Raw genomic sequence first — 17,202 nt, 5'->3', positions numbered from 1 at the left:
CCAGAGCTCAGAAGAAAACAACGTCCGTTTCCTTAACGATAGGATCCTCAGCTCCGAAAACAGGAGTGACCACAGCTGTGATTCAGCCCCTATCTGTGCCCGTCCAACAGGTAATTGTGCCTCCAGCCACCAAGGAGCTGAGTTCAGGAACATCAGGCTCTTCTGTTTTATGAATACGAGTTCAATTCTAACTGACAAATTCCCATGCAATATTTTCTGAGGAAAAAAAAGAAAAACTACCCACAATCGAAGGAAGAAAAAAAATAATGGTTAATGTTCTCATTTTTGCTCATTAAGAATAATCTGTAATCACAGCCACACTACCAGGAAGTCACCAGCCAAGCTCAAATAGGAATTTCTGAGCTGATAATAAGCCTTAGCTCTGACTGTCCTCTCTGACCTTCCTTTCAGTTAGCCTATCTCATTAGCTTATTTATTTAAAGAGACCAATAATGTTCACACACCAACCAAAAACTTTTCCCATCTCAGAAGGCCAAACAGTATGGCTTAGAAAAAATAAAATAAAATGGTTTGATTTCACTATACTGTTTTTAAATATTGGTTTAGGGTCCGTGTGAGACTGTTTTATTGAAGAAAGAGCAAGTTCTAGGAAGGGACTGTAGTAGGTTTACTCTCCAAGCACCATCAGCATTACTCCTTAAGTAAAAGACAAAATCAAATGTCTGTAAAGAATTGATATGATGTGAATCTGTAAGTCCAACAGTAGTAGTAGGTTTCCCGGACACTCCTGGTAAGTAAACCCATCCCTAGTTAAAAGATTTGTCTCGTGTGCATCCCCATGCCTTCCATGAGTTCTTATTACTCACAATATTATCAGAATCATAACAACTACCACATGCCATACATAGTAACATGTAAGAGATGAACTTTAGGGGAAAGACATTTGTGTTCATAAACCAACAAGAATAAGTGACTCAGTAGAGGCAGCCATAGTAGGTATTTCCTTTAAACCACTGAACTAGAGTTTTCATTCAAAACTAATGGTAGCCTTAACTCAAGAGTTTGGCTTTTAGTTCTCAACTAGAATTTATGTAAATGCTAACCACTCTGCTAGATATTTAATAGCAGAAAGCAGAAGTCATCAGCGCCCCCTCCTTCCCAGTCTGGCTGGGCAAAACTCTAGAAGCTTCTCAATATGACCAAATGTATTGTGAGATACAGATGAGAACATACATTGATGTATAGATGCAAACACTACAGTGATGTGTAGAGTACATTGTCAATGGCTTTATTTATAAGAACTCCGAATAATGAGTCCTAGTTTACAGATGTGAGGCTGAAGTGCTCATCATTTCTTCCTTACAGCCAATGAGAAGAAATGTTTAATATATGGGAGCCAGAGTTTCTGGGTTCAAATCCCAGCTCTACCCACTTACTGAAGGGACTTCCGAGCAAATAGCATAACCTCTCTGGGCCTAATTCCTTTGTCCGCAAACTGGAGATGATAAGACCAGGGGTGTCTCCCCGGGGTGTTGTGAAGAGTTTCTTACTTAGTTTTTATGTGACGTTTCAAACAATGTCTGACCCAGGGTAAGGCTATAAAAGTATTCGTGTATGCTTTGGATGTCCACGATAGTGAAAAGTGAGACACAGGCCTCCCTCCTGAAACATAAGCCAGTAAAATATATTCCTGGGACAATGAATAAGATCTGTCACTGCCATAGTATCTCCACCGCACTGTGGTGTCACACAGTGTGTCCAGACAAATGTGATCAGATGGCTATCGATTTATAAGTAAGTCCAGATTGCCTGAAAATAAGCAATTTCACACACAAAAGAGTTCCATTCCCTGCTTTTTATTTTCCATTCACAACTCTGAAAGCTTTTACCTCCCCTGAGATGACTGCTGTTCAATAACAGTTTCAGTGCCTTGACATTTTTTATTTTTTACACATCAATAAATGAGTTTTATTTCTTTCCCTCATAATTTCTATCTCCCTTTACTGACAGAGTTCACATTAAAAACAAGATCGGCAGATGTTCCCATTTCTTACCTTACCCTCCATTGCCCATAGCTTATCCTTTTGATTCAATGAATCCGGAATGTATTTTAAAATAAAATATAGCGTCTGTGAGACGGTCTGAACAGACCCCTGTGGAAGTCCCACACACAGAAATCCATTTGGTAATAGCATTTAAAGGCTCTCAGAGTCCCCCAGGACCCAGGGAGCTCTTGCCTCCAATATCCTTTTGACCAAAGAAGAGTAACAGATGTGAAATTAGGGGGCAGAACAATGTCTGTACTGTAAGAGTAGACTAGCGGGTAACGTGTGGCGACACTCCCATAGCCTGGAATCACTCACGTGGAGCAATCCCCATAATGAAAGGCTTCTCTAGCTCATCCCTTCAAAGATGTATAGGTTGAGAATCTGATCCATGTGTCTCTGCTCTTTCAGGCTCACAGCGCTACTTCATATCTCTGCCGACCTGACGGAACCACCATGGGCTGCCTTCTTCCTGTTTTTACTAAGGTCTGACATCTGGAAGTCTCATTCTCCATGTTTTCTTTAGTGCTTAAATTTCATTCACATGTGACTTTATGTAGCAGCCCTTAAGATTTGAAATGAAGATATTAATAGGCAGATCACCATGGTTACCTTAGGGGATAGGTAGGTATTCATTGAATAATGACTGTATGGCTGTTTTCTTATGCAAGATTGAGAAATGTGGTTGGACGCAGGTGAAGCAGATGTCTGACTTAATGGGAAAGCTAAGAGAGGTATGAATAATTCAGTGTTTAATTTATTTCCTTTCTTTATAGCTGGGCATGATGGCATATAACTGTAGCCCCAGCACTTGGAGGGAGAAGGGCAAGGGTTTTTAAGAGTTTGAGGCCAGGACTAGTCTGTACAATGAATCCCAAGAATCAGTCAGGTTACTTTTTTACTACCAGGGAAACCTCTTGAAAGATCTAGGAAGCTTTACAAGACAAAAACAAAAAAAACCAACAACCCAAGCAAACAAACAAACAAAAAACTGATTTTTCCACTTGTTTTAAGTTGGAGATTTACATTGCCAAGTTGAAGGAGTCCCATGCCATTCTGACAGGAGTCAGAAATCTGTCCATGCAGATTCTCTTTCTTTCTTTCTTTGTGTTTTTTGGAGAGAGTCTAAAACTTTATTGATGGACATTTTAAAAGGCCAAATAAGAGGAAAAATAAGCCATTCTCATGTAGAAAGATTAATAAAGTCCTTAGTCCCCTGACATAGGGTATCTCTGATACAATTTTGCTGAACTCCCAACAAGTTTCTTGTTTCTATCCATTTGTTTGATATAGAATTTAGTAGCCTGGTTCTAAAAGTTATGTTGTAAGGGGGTGGGGGAGTTACTGTAAATAGCCAGGGTCCTACTAAAGAAATAAAAGGGGCACCATTATGGAAGAAATGAACTTGCCTTATAACATACTAAGGTACCCTAAAGATCTGTTATCTACATTAAAAGTTTAGCATCCATAATCTGAAATGCTTTAAAAACTAAAATGTCGTATTTTGACGGATGCCTGAGTGGAAGATCCTATCACACACAAAGTGACAAATCTCAGTCCACGTGCAGGTGTATTATATAAACACTGTATAAAATTTCCTTGGGATATGTGGGTTAGGTATTCAGAAAACATTACTGAATTTCATGTTTGCTTGTGCCCTGCCTTAGTGTATTTTCTGTTGCTATGATAAACACCATGACCCAAAGCAACTTGGGGAGGAAAGGGTTTATGTGGCTATGCGTTCAGGTCACGATCCAACAGAGAGGGAAGTAACAGCAAGTAAGAAAGCAGAAATCAAGGAGGAGCTGTGCTTTCTGACTGGCTCCCTAGCTTCTGCTCAGCAAGCATTTTTTGTATAACCCAAGACTCCTTGCGGAGGGATTGGCACCACCCATAGTGGTCTGGACCCTCCTACATCAATTAGTAATCAAGAAAATACCACACTGTCCTGCCCACGGGACAGTCTGATGGAGGCAACCCCTCAACTGAAACTCAGTGGGTAATTCCAGGCCAGCAGAAGCTAACTAGGAGAGATCCGATGCCCAAGATATCCCCATGTCTATGTAAACACTCCAGTGTTTAAAACAAATCCAAATCCCAAATCCAAAACACTTTTGGATAAAGGCATGAGTCTCCTCAAATTGCTGAGGAGTCAGAATAGCAGAGATATTTCAATAACTGCAGGCACGTAGACACACTTGGGGACACAGTGAATTCTTTTAGTAAGATAAAAAAAAAAATAAAATAAATGGAACTCCACACTTTTCACAAAAAAAAAAAAAATTCCAAGTACACTGAAGATACATGAGAAAACCACTCTGAAATCCTCAGTGAGGATGCCTGAGTGGCTCAGGGGCATCATTCCTGGCCTCAGGATGCTGCAGTCAAAGAGTGCTGTGAGTTCAAGATAAGCCGGGGCTAGGGAGTATGAACCCTCTGGAGAAAGGAAGAGAGAGATGGAGAGAAGGAATTTCTGTCAGGCCACACCAAAAGCAGCTTTGTTATCTTTGTGGGGGTAGGGGGGGTTATTTTCCCTCTGAAGCCTGACTGAATCCAAGCTTAGTAAAGGCCTCTTTCCACAAGTCACCCTTTTCCCAGTGAGCGTAGAAAACAAATGGTATCTGTTGAAAAGCCTCCCCCCCCCCCAAAAAAAAAAGCTAGAAACAATAAAAGCCAAAGAAATCCTTTAAGACTGTGACAAACCTAAGTCTCTGGTACAGATATTTTCTTCTGGTGCTTTGAGCAGGGACCGCCTAGAGGGACCATGCTCACAGTCAACATGAAGTATAAGAGTTTTTCACAGCCAACTTCTCAAGGACATCTCTGGAAGACTGTGTTAAATCATGCATTGCTAACCATGACTCATCGGATGCAGGGGCACCTTAGGCTAAGACACCTTTAGCCCAGGCTAGCCTTCAACTCACAATCTTCCTTCCTCAATTTTCTCAGTGCTGGGATTTTAAACATTGCACCACTATGACCAACCCTCCCATGACTCTTCATTTAAACAGATCAAGTCCATATTGAGTGTACAGGTGGAGGAACACAAAGGTACCATTTAGTTTTCCTTCATCCCAAGGTCAAATGCTTCCTTTGTCATGGCCTGGCTCGTGTAAACATGAGATTCCTTCCTGGACACCTAGAACATGCTGAAAAATCTAGAACTGAAACCTCAGAGTCATCCACTGCAATCCAACTGCTAGGACACAGACACTGTTAACAGTTATCTTACCCCCCCACCACCACCACTACCACCATAATTACCACACATATAAATCAAATCATGAACTGTTCTGTGTACTAACAACATGGCTGGGAAATACGATTTTTAATATATGTTGCTTTTTTAAGAAATGAAAGGCAGAGAGTGTGTGGAAGCGGTGTGTGCATCTCCACCCTCTAACCTGGTGCCTGGTGTGGCATGCCTGCTTTCTGCTGGATACATCTCCTCCCTGCAACTGCTTTCTCCTTTTCCCTTTAAGCAGCTTCCCTCTGTGGTCTGCAGCATCCTTTTTAGGCTAGGCTTTAGTGGAGCAGGTTTAGACAATGACCCTGCACCTGCTCTTAACTCAGATGACACTTGGACTCATCACACTGATTCTCTGGCATTCCTCTTGTGCATGGCAGTGACAGTGCATGGCAAGGGGACTCTTCCTATCAAAGGAGTACCTCCATCTATTTCCTCGTGTTTCTCTAAAGATTCCCAGCATGGGTAACAAGGATGGTCACTGGATGGCTACTCCAGAGGGCTGTTCTTTCCTTAGACCCTTCCAGGGAACCACAGTGCCAAGTGAACATGATCTGTGTTGACAGGTCTTCATATGGAGCCGGAAGCATCCAGGGCGCCCAGATTCCACACTGAATTATGATTCAGATGGCTAAGCACAGCTTCTGAAGGTTGATTCTCATCATTCTGAGGGCTCCTCCTTGTTTGTTTTAATGGCTTACTGGGCTTAACCATCTATGATGCATGTGCCTGTGTGTGTGTGTTTGTGTGTGTGTCGTTGTGTGTTTGTGTCTTTGTGTGTATGTGTCTTTGTGTGTGTGTCGTTGTGTGTTTGTGTCTTTGTATGTATGTGTCTTTGTGTGTGTCTTTGTGTGTGTGTCTTTGTGTCTGTGTGTCTTTGTGTCCGTGTCTTTGTGTACACATGTGCATGCCTCTCACTACAGTAGAAGGCAAGCTGGAACTGAAGTCTAGGAGCAAGCATACATTTCTGTTGCCCTTTATCGGTAGGCATCTGTGCTTTTGCTATTTCTCTTGCTTTTAAACACAAAGGGAAAAAGCCACATGGTTTTAGGAATAAATCTAATCTCCTTTGATGCCTAAAAGCTTAAACATGAAAAATATTTGGGTGTCATTTGTTATATACCAGAACTAGCTTCCTGGAGATATTTCATAGGTTGGCTCATAGAAAGCTGGACCGCACACTGTGCTCTGAAACACTAAATTAACTCATCTCTGGCTACATTCATGAACTACAAAACATTTACTTAAAAGTCAGAGATTTTCTAGGGCTAGCATCATGTCCCATCTGATAAAGGCACTTTTTTTTTAACCAAGCCTGAGTTTATTCCCTAGGACCCACATGGTAGAAGGAGAGAACCAACTCCCTTGAGTTATGCTCTGGCATGTGTATACCCCAGTCCCACACACAGTGAATAAACAAATATAGTAAAACATGAAAAGAGATTCAAAGCCCAGCGACTTGTTGCACTTTAAAACACAAATGGAAAAAAGAATGCAATCATTAGTTGATTTTTTTTTAAGAATAAGTCTCAGGTAGCCCAGGATAGCCTCACATCCTCAATATAGCTGAGGATCACTTTAAGGTTGTGATCATCCAGCATCTACTTCTGTCTGTGCTGAAAATTTTTAAATGAGATTTCAAGCGTAGTAAGTAAGCGCTCTTCCATCGACTCTACAGCTCCAACCCCAGTAGCTGATAACCTTAAACTTTTCATTTACACACACACACACACACACACACACACACACACACACACACACATTCTCCTTACTGTCCAAATCCAGACATCATTCTTCTACTTTAATAATTGATAGGAAAATACTATAGGCTTTTAGACTATGCACAGTGCTTTAGCACACACCCTACGCAAGGAACATTTGCTAAATCACATACTACTTTTACTTTTTCCCGTTTGCTGTAAGATTTGTGACTCACTGTTACTCCCCCAGACCCTTAAAACACAAAACAAAACAAAACAAAACTGCCCAAAGTCCACACACTTCCTGTTGAAGTCTGTCCATTAGCTTGTTTATAGGTAAGGGTTTTTTTGGTTTTGTTTTTGTTTTTTTAAATCGTACTTAATTATTTCAAAGGACTGACACACCTTATAGGGTATGTAAATCTAGGAAGCCTAAGTCTGGTCAAATTATTAAAGAGTCTGAATGAGTGAATAGCTCCTATCACTAGTTAATCTCAACGGGGGAAGGTAGGGAGAGGACATATGTAAGGAAATTGTTAGCATTCTGGCATTTAATAACAAGTACAAAAACTTCACCCCTTTGCATCCATAAAGTTAAATTAACTTATCTTCTGCATCATAAAAATGTATTAGCCTGCAGTTGGAGTTGGGTAAAGACAAGTTAGTAAGAGAGGCGGAAGCCAAGGTCAATAAGGAAAAAGTGCAGCCCTGCAGCCCTGCAGCCCTGCAGCGGGTTGTATTATTCAACTCAGAATCTTGAAATGAAAAAATGCCAAATCTCTTAGCTTCGTGAACCTGATGTAGGAAGCTGGTAAGGCAGGGGTGACAGGGAGCACGTGAAAGGGTGGGAGCCTGCCAAAACAAATGAGTCTTTTCTCCTAATCTGGCTTCCCTGAGTATCTGTAGTCATTTGGAATATAATTGTTTGGAAGCCTTGCATTCCGCCAGCTTGCTTCTAAATGTAGATAAAGGAAAGCGGCAGCTGTTACCATCAAATCCCACAAACAAGAAAGGGGCCGTACAAATCTGTAAACAGCCCCAAAGGTGCCACAGGCCTTATGGTAAACCTGTCTGATCTCATGACCCAGAGATTGTGAAAAGCTGGTGACCAATGGATTTAAAGGAATTCACCCCTGCCTGAGACTGCAGCGATTCTTTTCTGATAACCCCTTTGTGGATGTTTTGTTCCTCTGGGGTTTTGTCTAAGGTTTGGCATCTTTCTTCCCTATTGTGAGGTGATTTAAGGAGGCGTGAAGTCTGAGAGGGTCACTTGCTTCTTGAATTTCAGGAACTACAGAACACAGCAGCCTCCGAGGGCCAGGTGGTGGTGCTGGAATGCAGAGTCCGAGGGGCACCCCCGCTGCAGGTCCAGTGGTTCCGGCAAGGAAGTGAGATCCAAGACTCTCCGGACTTCAGAATTCTCCAGAAAAGTAAGGAGAGGTGTCCGTTGTCCCAAGTTTTGGTTGGGTTTTCTCTGATTTCAAGAGAACTAAAAAGGACTTACATGAGCTGTTTTGTATTCTCAATGTGGAATGAGACTAGATAGTCCAAAATGCGCAGGGAATAAATGAATGTAACGCAACACCTCTCTGTCCCCTCCCCTTCCTCACATCTCCTTGTAAATGTGAGATCAAAAGACCTTCTGTGGTTGCTCCTCTACAGATCAAACGCCAATGTGTGTGCCATCTCCCTAGTTCAGCCTTCTGTACAGATTCTTGGTAACAATAGTGTGGTCATGTGGTGCTAGGAAGCTTCTCAGCTGAAATGCCTAAGTAAAATACTGATTTCTTTCAGCCATGCCCTCAAACTTCTCCTGCATTGTTTGTTAAATGGTAGGACTCTCCCTGCATTAAAAGGGCCAGAGTACATGTTCTTTTTGGTTCAAGATATTCATAGGGTTAGCCCTTAATGCTGAAATTTGCCCCACAACCTCTTCCAAAATGCTACTTGTGAAATACACAAAAGAATTGGTCTACCTCATTTTTATGGAAGAATAAAACAAACCAACCAACAAACCACAGGCACTCCTTTGAAGTGGATGAGATCCGTAGGCCTTTTCTTTAGAATGAAAAAGTCCCACCTACTCACATCGTTGGACAAATCATTTTAAGAGGTTCCCAAGTTGTCAGGAACTGCACTGGGTCACACTTCCCAGTGCACAGTGTTTCTGTACGCATGGAAATAAAAGCTGAGTGGCTGCTGCCTTCCTATACAGAGGTGGTCCGTGACATTTCTGCACATGTAGCCTAAGCAAAGCAGCGGGAGCAAAGGGGTTAGTTGTCGCTGAGGCCCTGTTCTAATGCTATCCCCCCTTCTTTTCCCTTTCTCACATAAACAGAACCCAGATCGACAGCTGAACCCGGTAAGAGTTTTCTGCTATTGGGGGGTAATGTATCTTTTGGTTTTCAGGGAGTCTTTGTCTCTATTCGAAAGCCACACACCACACTAAATGATGTATTTGCAGTTCCTCAGAAACACAAAACCATCTTGAAAACAATGTCTTCTTTATCACAGGGTCTGTGCACTGCAACCTTCCTCGTCTTTATTAGTAAACCATGCTGCTCAGACAAGCGCATTGGGCTTGGCGACAGACGGCTTTTTCAAATACAGTGTTTTATTCTCAGACTCGTGATCCAAAAGGAAAACTTTCTGACGATCCAGTAGAACAGAGAAATTTGCGGCAGGCTAGGCTTTTGCTGACCAAAACACACTGTAAGACTCCATGGCTCTTTGGTTGGTCACCCAGTCTTTGAGAGCACCTAATCCTGTAGAGACTTGATACTCCAGGGTGGGGGGGACACTTGAGGGGGCACCCTCTCAGAGGTGAAAGAGAGGGAGAAGGGAGATGGAAGAACTCTTTGAGGGGGGAAACTAGGAGGGGGTAGCATTTGGGATATAAATAAATAAAATAACTGATTTTTTTTTTTAAAGAAGACAGCATAGCTTAGAATGTGCCTGACTGAGGGCTTTAGTGGAATGACAGAGTGAGCCTTGAGGCATTGCTGTCTACTGCTGAAGCCATAAACTTTTACTGTTCCATAAGCTTGAAGAAAGTCAGCGTGTCCTGGGAGCTCTCTTCATTACCAGGTCATCTGACCTCACCCAAGTGCTCTGTTATCCAAGAGTGTGGGGGCTGACTTCTCCTCTGCCTTTGACCTCTTGTATATTTATGAGTCCCCACGGACCAAAAAAACTGTGTGTCCAGGTATCTCATAGTGTGCACCCCCACCCCACCCCCAAGATTGTTTTCTTTTGTATTTTTCCCATCAGCAAAGACACAGTCCACTATTTCTTCACAGAGGTTAGAAAAACATGTCGTTTTCCTGTTTCTGCTGTTCTGCTGTTCATGCTTCTGCTGCGGCGGCAAGCGGATCCTGCCAAACGTGCCTTGGGAGCTATGGCCCTGCCCTGACCCTTGCCTGAGAATTTTAAGGTTCCCAGTTAGCTATAACAGGGCATGATACTGTCCTGCCCCTGAGCCTGTCACATCTGAGTATCAGGTCGTTAAGAGCAGAGTGTTCTTCATTTAGAACTGGAAGTTGAAAGGTTGATTCTTAACATCCTTCGGGAAGGACTGGAATTGACCTAGTGGTTCTGAGTTACAACTAGAGCATGCCACCCCATTCAGTGTGGGGGCTACCACTTCAAAAACTGCTGTCACTTTCCACGATGTGGAAAGAGACCGCTTTGTGTTTTACTTGTGATATGTCTTTGTGTAAACTTGCTAGGTCCCCAGTGTATGGAACGTCTGTGTGTCACACAATGCATATAAAAAGTAAAGGCCAGCATGGTGACTGTCACTCATTGATGGGCTGGGCAGGGCAGAAAAAGATGGATTCCTAAACTCCACTGCTCAATTAGCCCAGCCAAGTCCATGAGATTTGGTGAGAGAGTCTGTTTCAAAAAAACCTAAGGGTAGCAGGAGTAGGTAAGGATGCAAGGGCTAAAAGCACTCGGTGTCCTTGCTGAAGACACTGGTTTGGCTCACATAGCAGCTCATAGCCATTTGTAACTTCTGTTCCAGTAGTTACAGTGCCCTCTGCTGGCCTCCACAGTCATTTCACACACATGGTGCACTTAGGTGCAAGCCAAACCCTGATACATGTAAAATGAAGGTAAATAATTTTAAAAATAAATAAATAAATAAATAAATAAATAAATAAATAATCAAATAATAGTAATCAAGGAAAGATATCCAATGTCAACCTCTACTTTCTACAGACATGCACATGCCCATACTAACAAACACACAGATCACACAGATGCATACACACACACACATATACATACACACACACACACACACACACACACACACACACACACCAAAAAGGAAAAGAAAACAGTCAGGTTATTCTGCCAACAAGTAAGTTCAGATGAAAAAAGCTAATGGAAACAACTCCCACCGCTGCCCCATTCCCTCACGACCCCTCCCATAGACAGTCTTAGTACTCCAGTTACAGCTTGTTTTGCTTTAACAAATAAAAGTTCAATCATGAGTTACTTAATAAAATTTGTTCTGGATGCTCCAGTCCTGTAGAACTTGCTTGAATGTCTCTTGGATGAGTGTGGTGGTACCGTGGTGTCCTAGCTGAAGGCTAAGGACATGCAAGGCGCTCATCTTCAGCTCAACGGCTTGACAGTGCACACAAGATTTTCCTTATCATGTTTGCCGAATTCCTCATTTTTCTCCTCCCTTTAATTATATCTGAAAGTATTTTAAGACAAGAGAATCCCCCATCCCAACCATAATAACAGCATCTGCTAAAAGCAAGTGTACCTTGGCAGAGAAATATTTTGAGAAAATTTGTCAATGTAAGAAAAAGATGTAGCTGGGAACTATTAAAAAGAAGACAAACTTCCCCTGGTCTCTGAGACGTTCGCCACCATCATATTTACCACAACAACTGGAAACATTCCTTTCATTGTCCCAGTGAAACACTAATACATTCCACTTTGGGAACTCTACACTTGTTATGCAGTATTAAATAAAAACTCATGATCATAGCTTTTTAAACAAGAACAACAAAAACCCCATAAATGTGACTAGTCACATGACTGCTTTTATGAGTTGGACAGAGTATAAATTAAAAAATCAAAACAAAAAAGTCTATTTTAAGACATATTTGTATTTAAGCAAAGTTGAACATACCTAACAAAATGAAGTGTGAGGGTTTTTTTTTTAACTTCCAAATGTTTCCCTTGTGTTGTGTTGTGTTGTGTTGTGTTGTGTTGTGTTGTGTTGTGAGAGAGCCTATTTCAAAACAAGTGAAGGTTAAGAACAATTGCTGTTTTTGCAGAAAAGCCTGCTTTGTCTCCTGCCTATCACACAATGGCTCATATCCATTTGTAACGTCTGTTCCCAGCAGTTACAGTGCCCTCTTCTGGCCTCCACCAGCATTCCATACACATGGTGCGCTTATTTTAAAGTATCAGTGCATACACATAGTGCACTTACATTTTTATTCTATGGTACATATAAAATGAAGGTAAATCAATCTTTAAAAATGTAAATAAATGATACATAGATACATACATACACAGACAGAAAGACAGGCAGAAAGACAAATAGTGTGGAAAGAAATCAAAGAAAGACACCCAATGTCAACCTCTATTTTCTACAGACATGCACACATGTACACATGCCCATACTAACCAACTCAGAGATGCATCTTTACATATCATGGGAGTATGTGTGTATGTGTCTGTGTGTGTGTGTGTGTGTGTGTGTGTGTGTGTGTTTGTTTAAACGACTTATCTTCTTAAATAGCCTGATTGATTACTAGATCGAGCCAGTCACCAGTATACTCATCTACAGAGGATGAATGTAGGGGCTGCCTTCTCTGATATCTATATCTTAACCACTGTTAAGTAGAAAGAGAAAAACACACATGGCTACGGAACATCTGAGGCAAGAGATAAATTTTATAGGCTCAGCCCATGATGTTTTCCAAATGCTAAAACACAAACAGCCTTTGAAATCCAGGACAATATTTAAAGAGATTTTTATGACTCTCCCTTCCCTTCCTCTGATATGGTTGTTCTTTCCTGATCTCTTGTCTCTGTCTCTCTCTGTCCTACACCCTTCCTTTCCCCTTTCTCCACCAACTCCCTCATCCTTCTTACCCAGTTTCTTTCTCACTGCCTTTATTATTCATGGGTAAGGAAGGCACTTTAAGGCTCTAAAAATAAAGCTGGAATTCCCTGGGATGTAGATATGGGTCCATTAGGATTACACATTGAGCTAAAGGAGGAACAAGCTGATTCCTTGCCCTGTGCATTTGAGCAACTGGAACAGGTTTTTCTTGTCACTACTGTGCTGTGTCTGTCTAATGTGTTTTGCACTCCCCTCTCTGTCTAGACAGGAGTCAGCTTCATCACAAATCTTCTCAGCCTGGTTTGTGAATTAAAAGCGAGTCAGCTTTCTTAAGACCAGCATTGGTTCATCATGTTACCTGCCAGGCTGCCTTTTTTTTTTTTTTTTTTTTTTTTTTTTTTGACATTCTAGCTTTACCCTGATTGGATCCTTCAAAGACTAATCTGGGGTAAGAGGATGAAGACTCATTCACAGATGTTAATACTCCAGCCGTTACTCAGCTGTCTGGGAACAGCCACAGACGGTCTTGAGTCGCTTCTATAGCATTGCCTAATGGTCTAATGGCATGTGAAATGAAAGCCACAAAAAAGTGGGTCTCTCTCTCTCTGTCTCTCTCTCTCTGTGTGTCACACGCGCACACAATGTATCCACTTTCTTTTAAAAGATTTATTTACATGTATGTGTGTCTATATACGTACATACATAAATACACATGTGTGTTGGTGCCTCAGGAGTCTAAAAGAGACCATAAGGTCTCCTGGAGATGTAGTTACAGGCTGTTGTGAGCTGCCTCAGTGTTAGATACTGAACCCCAGCCCTCTGCAAGAAAAGCACAGCACTCAGGAAGCAGAGGCAGGTGGATCTCTGTGAGTTTGAGGTCAGCCTCATCTACAGAGTGAGTTCCAAAAGAGAAACACTGTCTTGGAAAAAAACAAAACAAAATAAAATAAGACTTGTTATCTCCTTTTTCAAGATCTCTCTCTACGTAGCAGTGTAATCCTAGACCTTTGTCTGTGTGTTGACTGTGTGCTTCAGAGTATGAGGGAAAGTCCAGTGGTTGGCTGTCCTAAGGACTGAGCTGTGAATGGGAAACTATGTAGATGCTTACTGAAGCCAGTCAGTTGCACACAGTTAAGATTACATCTTGGGTTAAAATAGTAGTTGTGTAAGAGAAAACCAGCCTGTATACAACCTGTGTCTCCCATACAGGAGCGACACCCTCCCTTATATGACAGGATATGCAAGGTGTCTCTCCACACCATCAGGGGTATGTCAAAGGTCTGACATTTTTGACATAAACACCTTGACACTTAATGTCTGACAGATAGAATGTAACAACTAGCTAAAAATATTCATAATTTTAAACATTGGGTCAACATCCTTTTGTTCTATGTGACAACACATTGTTTTTGTACAACTGAGAATTTGGTAAGCATGTGACAAACAACCAGGATTTCTGAAAATCTGTCTGGAAATGAGCTTTGCAATATCCAGTCTGACTGCAAAGGGTTGTATAGCCCCCAGCTAATGCTCACACCCATTCAAATGCAACTGTGGTTATTTAAGGATAAAGGAGTAATTTTTCCTTTAATGCCTGTGTGATTTCCTAGCAGTATTTAATTTGTTCCGATGTAAGTTATGAAGTTCTATGGGAATAATGACCTAATTTCATGGAGCTAGTTGGCTTATCTGTTGGCTTAGATAACTGTAAAAAAATGCTAATATATTAAGGCAGTGATTGTATCTCAACCTGCCTTTTTGAAAATAAGGTTTTGAAATGAAAGAAAAGGTAGCAGACACAAAAGTTGAGGAAATGGGCTACAGAGTACACACACACACACACACACACACACACACGTACACATACACATACAAAGTCTAACAGAACAGGGTAGAAAAGTAGAAAATGCAGAGACAGAATAAGAGACATAATATATAACTGTGATTCCAGCAGGAGGGAGGAAAGACAGAGGAGGAAGGCATTGTCAAAGAAATGATTCAAAAACTTCCCTTGTTGCTGCAGAGATAGCTCATTCAGTAAAGCACTTTCTGAGCAAGCCTGAGCCCTTTACTTCAGACTCCCCAGCATCCACCCAACTGCTGGGCTTGTCTGTAAGCCCAAAACTAGTACTGGAACTAGGCAAATCCCTTAGGTGTATTAGCCAGCCAGTCTAGCCAGTCAGGGATCAGTAGATTCAATGAAAGACCCCATCTCAAAAAATGAGAGAGCAACTGAGGAAGATATTCTATCAAAACACTTCTCACCCCAACATGCACAAGCAAGCAAGAACATGTGCACACATGCATACACACACACACACACACACATGAGTAGACAGAAACAGATTCACCAAATTTAGAGCCCTTTGTTTCTGGATTGAAAATCCACACCAAGAGTACAAGATGTGGGTGGAATGAATTCAGAGCTCTGCACATCTCTGTGGAGTTCAGAAGATCCCTGATAAGGAGAGCGCTGAGTGACCATGTTCCCAGGGAACTCAGCAAGCCTCGGGCCTTCTCAGCAGCCACATTAGATGCTAAGAGACCATGAAGCAAAAGCTTGAAATGCAAAATTACCTCAAAGTTGGAATTCTACCCAGGTCTCCAGATCTGTGTGAAGATCTAGTAAAAAAAAAAAAAAAAAAACAACAACTATTCCCAGACTTGGCAAAGCCTCAGAAGTGTTCTGCCACAATCCCCAAAGGAGGGTGTTCTCAACCACAACCAGGGAGCTGAACCAGGAGGAGCAAGATGCAGATGTGGAGAACAGGAAGCAGGGATCGAAGGGAACCTGGAAGAGAATGCCAGCTGTGCACCAGGAAGGAGGGCAGCCCCTCCCCCACACAGACACACCAGACTGCAGGGTGACAGCCCACTGAGGCTGGCTGCACCACAGGCTTCACTCCCAGCTCCTTCCTGTCTTTTGCCCTGATGACAGAATGGCTGGGTGACAGTGCCAGTTTTTCCTGTTTCCCTGTCCTGAGCTCTCATCCATGGACTGACACATGATCTCAGAAGACACTCATGTCCCCCACAGACATGGTCCATGTTGCCCTGGTCCTGAGACCTGGGGTTTGGTCATGTTGAATTTAGGAACATGAAATTTCCTGGTGCCGACTCCATCAACAGCAACTGTTAGGTGTCCAGAGGTTTTAACAAAAAGTGACAAAGTTGGACTCACTGTACAATTTTTTAAATAACACATATATAGATATAGACATGTTTACTACCTAGTTTTTAAAGGATTTGTACATAGATCATCAAAGGAACCTTTATCTCAAGGGAAGGAGGATTAAATTGGGGAGGACATGAAGCCATTTCTAACATGCTAGTATTGCTTTACTTCTTCCAGTTCACAAATGCACAGGGGTTCATTTCATTAACACTCCCTACCCTGCACATTTTAAGTATCCTTCTGTCTGTGTGGGTAGAACTGATCATCTTTGATGATCCTTAGAGTGTATTGATGCCGACACTCCACTGAAGCACACTGGAGTTCCTCTTTATTGAGTTTAGCCAGAGGTTTTGTTTTTTTTTTTTTTTTTTTAATAGTTGTTTTTGCCAAGCCATAAACATATAAAAGGCTGCAAAGGGAGAGGTGTATGAAATGGTGATTCTGAGAATCTCGGGGTCCAAATGATCTCACCTTTGCTGCTGCTTCATGGTGTGCGTTTCTGCAAATTTGGGTTTTGTCTGTATTTTACCGAGTATTAAATGCATCCTGGAACTTGAGATCCAGGACTGCCTTCTGCTGCAATTAAGTTTTAGGCTAACTCTGACAAGTATTTATTACCATTAAAATAATGTCTGGCTTAGTAATTTATTAGATGTCCTCAAATCACAACCCCAGGAAATCAAATTTAGAGAAGTTAGGTCAAAAATGAATCACAATTAAAGTTATTCATAACCTTAGCCTTTTCTATTTGTATTGGAGATGGTTCTTTGGTACAGACCAGCAAGCCTCTAACTGCCTTTATTTACACACATTCCCGGACATTTTCTGAATTCAGTTCTTACCAGAATTTCTTTTACAGATGTCATAGGGGACTTTGTTCAAGTAAGATGCCATCAGATGGAAATTCCACATTACATCCTGGTGCACCTCATTTCCTTGTGGCTTGCTTTATAGTTAATGATGTCCAAGCCTTGCAA

The 17,202-nt window shown here is 41.7% G+C and overlaps 1 protein-coding gene across 7 annotated transcripts in view; it reads left to right on the top strand.

Annotated features, from left to right (window-relative positions):
- Nucleotides 1–17,202, top strand: part of Palld (palladin, cytoskeletal associated protein) — a 391,277-nt gene that overhangs the window by 191,223 nt on the left and 182,852 nt on the right. For all 7 annotated transcript variants that reach the window (NM_001293772.2, XM_011242242.3, XM_006509503.3 and 4 more), the window contains 4 exons: nt 5–110; nt 2,418–2,492; nt 8,242–8,383; nt 9,292–9,315. In NM_001293772.2, the coding sequence (NP_001280701.1) occupies nt 5–110; nt 2,418–2,492; nt 8,242–8,383; nt 9,292–9,315 (347 nt within the window). The remainder of the gene's footprint in view (nt 1–4; nt 111–2,417; nt 2,493–8,241; nt 8,384–9,291; nt 9,316–17,202) is intronic.

The sequence above is a fragment of the Mus musculus genome, chromosome 8 (genome assembly GCF_000001635.26).
Source record: "Mus musculus strain C57BL/6J chromosome 8, GRCm38.p6 C57BL/6J".
NCBI classification, from domain to species: Eukaryota; Metazoa; Chordata; class Mammalia; order Rodentia; family Muridae; genus Mus; species Mus musculus.
Note: the sequence above shows the minus strand (reverse complement) of the source record. Positions and strands in the feature narration are given on the sequence as shown.